This window comes from Capsicum annuum, chromosome 4 (assembly GCF_002878395.1).
Source record: "Capsicum annuum cultivar UCD-10X-F1 chromosome 4, UCD10Xv1.1, whole genome shotgun sequence".
In the NCBI taxonomy this organism is placed as follows: domain Eukaryota; kingdom Viridiplantae; phylum Streptophyta; class Magnoliopsida; order Solanales; family Solanaceae; genus Capsicum; species Capsicum annuum.
This window is the reverse complement of record NC_061114.1, coordinates 5,330,173-5,334,511: the sequence shown is the minus strand read 5'-3', so window position 1 is coordinate 5,334,511 and position 4,339 is coordinate 5,330,173. Positions and strand designations below refer to the sequence as shown.

The 4,339-nt window shown below is 34.4% G+C and overlaps 1 protein-coding gene across 1 annotated transcript; it reads right to left on the bottom strand.

Moving 5' to 3' along the window:
* Positions 1-2,395: 2,395 nt before the first annotated feature.
* On the bottom strand, positions 2,396-4,339 carry LOC107869234 (probable importin-5 homolog). The gene is made up of 7 exons (XM_047411482.1): positions 3,857-4,339; positions 3,522-3,725; positions 3,272-3,376; positions 3,052-3,126; positions 2,807-2,962; positions 2,581-2,655; positions 2,396-2,500 (listed from the first exon to the last, which is right to left on the bottom strand). The coding sequence occupies exons 1-7, from the start codon at positions 4,337-4,339 to the stop codon at positions 2,396-2,398; spliced, it is 1,203 nt and encodes a 400-aa protein (XP_047267438.1).

The window sequence follows — 4,339 nt, the reverse complement described above, 5'->3', positions numbered from 1 at the left end:
ACAAACTTTACAACTATGATTAAATAATTTCATCGTACAGCAAAGCAAAATAAATTGCAACTTTTTGCTAAAGGCTGTTCTTTTAGTATATTTGTTTCCTAAGTATTAAAAAATAAATCTGATTCTATTGAAAGGAAGAACAGCTGAAAATTAACTAGTAATTTCACTAAAGACCGGAAAAAGTATACTCAGAAACTATCCCAGAAAAGGAAATGAGCAGCAATGAAGAACACAAAGTGCATTCTAAAATCATTAAATTGACTATTTGAATCCTTGCAATTGTTATCAAAGAAATCTTTGGATGTGTTCTGTTTCTACATAATTGTTGCTAGTTTCATGATTTGCTGAAACTGTCACAATCTTTACATCTATCAAGACATTCCCACAGAAATGTACACATTATGACACTACAAAAGCCAGATTACCAAGACCATTATTACAAGTTCTCAACAGGAACGTATTTTGCTACATACACAGTTTTGCATTCCTCTTTTGAAACTATACAAAAGCATAAGATAATAGTCAATTGGTAGATATTGCCATAATTCCTTGGGTGAATGTACAGGATTAGATGGTACATGTGTGATATGTCACAATAGCTCCTGATGTAGCTGTTGCCGAATCTCAAGGTAGAATGAGGAAAGGGACGTGAACTAAGATTCTTGAATTCCATCATCAGTTGTTCAGATTGAACGTGATAAATGTAATTGAGAAATCATAAACTTCTAACCCTGAGTACAAATCAATAAAATACAGTATATAAGTTGTATATAGAAAAAATATAAGTAGACGCTTTTGTAAATGTTAGAGAGTACTTAGAGTAAGGTTTACATGCATTGTGAAGAAAAACAACTGAAAGGTTGTTCTAATCCCTAATTTATTTTAACCAGCAAAAAAAAAAAAAAAAAAAAAATAGGTCATATGCAAATGTGTTGAAGGGACAAATAAAGCGTGAAAAAATGTTTGTTTCAATTCCATTATTAAGATCATGCAAGTTACCTTACGGCTCGTTCTTGAAGGTTAAACGTACAATTTGCTTCTGCTTTTCGGTCGCAGCATTTCTCTGTATCAAGATCATATCATGTTATTAAACAAATAAACACACTTAAGAGGTTTCCCTTATACTTGTTGTTGAAGAAAACATACCATTAGAGCTATTTGATATTCCATAAATCTGATGATGATGGTCCAGGAGCTTTCATCGTATATCTTCACCAATTTGTGGTAGTAGTTTACAATCTGCACCAAAAAGTTTTAACAGACCTACAGGAAATCAAGCCTAAGTATTTGGAGGTGATGGTGCGTACGGACCTCATCAACGATATGCTTTTCCTGCTCTGTCACATTTTCCTCCTCTGAAAACTGGTCATCTAATGTTGCTTTGAGAACCTTCTCCACCACATTTGCTGTCCGCAGAATCTTCTCTTTGTCAAGACATTTTCCAGCGCTCTGTAGAGAGGATTTGGTGGATTATTCGGAAGTGTCAGGCAAATTCCACGTATGAAATAGCAAAAACAGGACATGAAGAAACAGGATTTTCATTTGTTGCCTATTGAAAGTATTGAAATTGCCTCAGTTGAGGACATGACCGACCTCGATGCATTTGGTTAATGATTTTACTATCCTTGCACAAACTTCACCATCAGCTTCCTTAATAAAAAACATACACTTTGTTACTGAAAATAATAAAAGGAATGAAAAATAAAAATTGTATAAACTACAGGTACCTTCTCCAGAGCTTCTACCAGAGACGGTACAATTTGGAGCAGTAGTCTTTTCAGATAAGAATTTCTACTGGGAGGATCTAATTTTGTCTCAATAAAATGTTTTGCTGAGATCAATAGCTCCGGCATGGCTTAAACAACAATTAGGTATAAAAATACATATCAGAAAGGAAAGAACTAATAAGATACAAGATAAGGGAGAATAAAAAAGAAAGTCTTTATCAAGTAAAACCGGTACCTGAAATTGCTACTTTTCTGATATCTTTATCGCGAAATGTCACCAGTGGTACGAGTATGTCAGAAACCTACACAAATAATGTCAAATTTGATTAAGAAAGTCTTATACAAAAGAAACAACAACATACACAGTATTGAACCAACCATATCAATCCATTTATGGAACTCGTTATTGAACGGACTAGTCAAGCAAAGTAATAGTTCACATGCTCTCAGTTTCACCCTCAGCATATCATGTTCTGTGGCACTGTACAAATATAAATGTTTTAGTGGAAAAGCATATGTACAAGCTAGTTATCTCAACTAAGAAAATGTACATATCTCATTTAATAAACACAAGCACACCCTAGTATAATGCCAACATCCAGTACAATATAGCAGAAATGTATAATTTTCAGCTGAAGCATCAGATTGGTCATGAAGCACTTTGAAGTTTAAACATACTTATTCAAGTCCAAACTAGCTGCACGGAGCAGACCAGGCATAAGATCATCTGGACAAAAATCATATCCGAGACATATGATAAGCTGCTCCCATGCCTTCAACACAAATAGTAGAGCACCCGTTATAGTATAAGAATAGTATGTGCATTACTACAAATAGTTTGGATAATGCATACTTGTAGAAGGGTAACTTTCAAACTGTGATCATCCTCTCTTAAATTCCTTCCAATGTTCAAGAGAATGTCCTTGACCTTATATACATGAAAATTATAGATGCTTTAATCAGTTAATGAAATGAAGAATCATAAGAATTAAATCACTAAGAAAATTTTAAGCAAACTGTAATAATGTTGGCACGCTTTAAACTCAAATGCTTGTTAAAGAAATAACAAAACACATTACCTCATTAGCATCTTTCTTGAATATATCCTTTCCAACAACTACAGCAACTGTCCAAATGCACTCAACAGCATTTCCTTTCACCGAATTACTTGTGGCTTTAGGTAGAAGTTCCTTCAGCGAAGTGATGACCGATTCATAGAAGGTACAGAAGAGATCCTATGCAAAAGCATAATTCTTTTCAGATACCACCATCAAATCCCATGTGATGGATCAATAGCTAAGTCAGAGTTTCTATAATTATGGACCTTTGATGTTCTTGCAACAGATGCTAGAGCCTCTAAGGAATGGGCTTGCAGCAGCTCAATCTCTGAACTCTGACTCTATCAGTAGATAAAATCAATTAACAATTTTAAGCTAAAGCAGATGCCCATGCATATTATAGCACAAAATGGTATCTCTTTGTTTCCTTTTTCCTAGAAATCGCTAAAATTACACTTTAAAATGTCCCAAGTCAAATAAATCTACCTTGATGATTTCAAGTAGTGCATTCACAATTATTTGCAAGTGCGGTGCTAAGTAGCTTGAACTGCAACTCTTGCAAAGAGTACTGATTGTGCAAACAGTATGAGCCTATGAAAAATAAGAAAAGCAATTAGATTTCATTAACATAAATAATATAAATTTCAGCTGAAAAAGTAACTTAAAACAACGAAAATATCTTTAAATATTGGAATTTGACAAGGAAAGAAATGAAAAGTCCAGCATTTTTGGTTACCTTATTGATGGGATTTGTGTCTCTTAAAAGTGTCGTCAATAACAAAGTAATAATAATGTAAACTTGATCATCAAGAGTTTGTGGAGGTAGTTGTTCACACAAAGTTTTAATTGTTCTTACAGTAGCAAAGCAAACATTGTTTTCGCTATCTGCTATTAATTTGAAGACCAATTTTACAACTCCACCACGATTATCGCTAATTCCCTGAGGATAACAAGAATAACAACACTTAGCTGAAAATAATAGTCACAATTTATCAAGAACTAACCAAAAAATAAGTTGCATATAAAAACAGCACATGTCCAAGAAGAGCAGTCATCAATTTACAAATATACCTTTCCACATCCTTCTGTAATGAGACCAATAAAAGTAGCCCCTGCGTATCGATCTCGCCAGTTTAATGAAGTTGTCAATCTTTCTATTTGCTCGAGTACTGCTGGAATATAGAATTCGGCACTATGCAAAATCGCAATCCGATGCAAAAACTTCTCTCCAACAAGATAATTACCCGATTTATGCGGGATACATGAAACCATTCGTACCAACTCATCCCCCAGATCTGCTAGTACTATGCCCTTGCGTACGTTCTTTATCGAATTATCATCAAAAGCATACATCACTTCTACCGCGAGACATCTTGTTTCTTCTTCTAAACTTTCGTCTTTAGAAATTTTAATGAGGGCAGTAAACACCTGATCTAAATGTGAGTTGAAAAAACTTGGCTCTGTCACCACCAACTCAACTAATTTCTTGAGACTTTCCTGGGCATGAGGCTCCTCATCTTTATTTCCAAGAAAATGCGAGACCCCATTTATCAT

Excerpts from the sequence above, each read along its gene's own strand:
- LOC107869234 (XM_047411482.1), bottom strand. The coding sequence starts at position 4,339 with ATGATAAATGGGGTCTCGCATTTTCTTGGAAATAAAGATGAGGAGCCT. Across the intron at positions 3,377-3,521 it reads ACACAAATCCCATCAATAAG|GCTCATACTGTTTGCACAAT; the intron begins GTAACCAAAAAT and ends TATTTTTCATAG. Across the intron at positions 2,963-3,051 it reads CTGTTGCAAGAACATCAAAG|GATCTCTTCTGTACCTTCTA; the intron begins GTCCATAATTAT and ends GCTTTTGCATAG.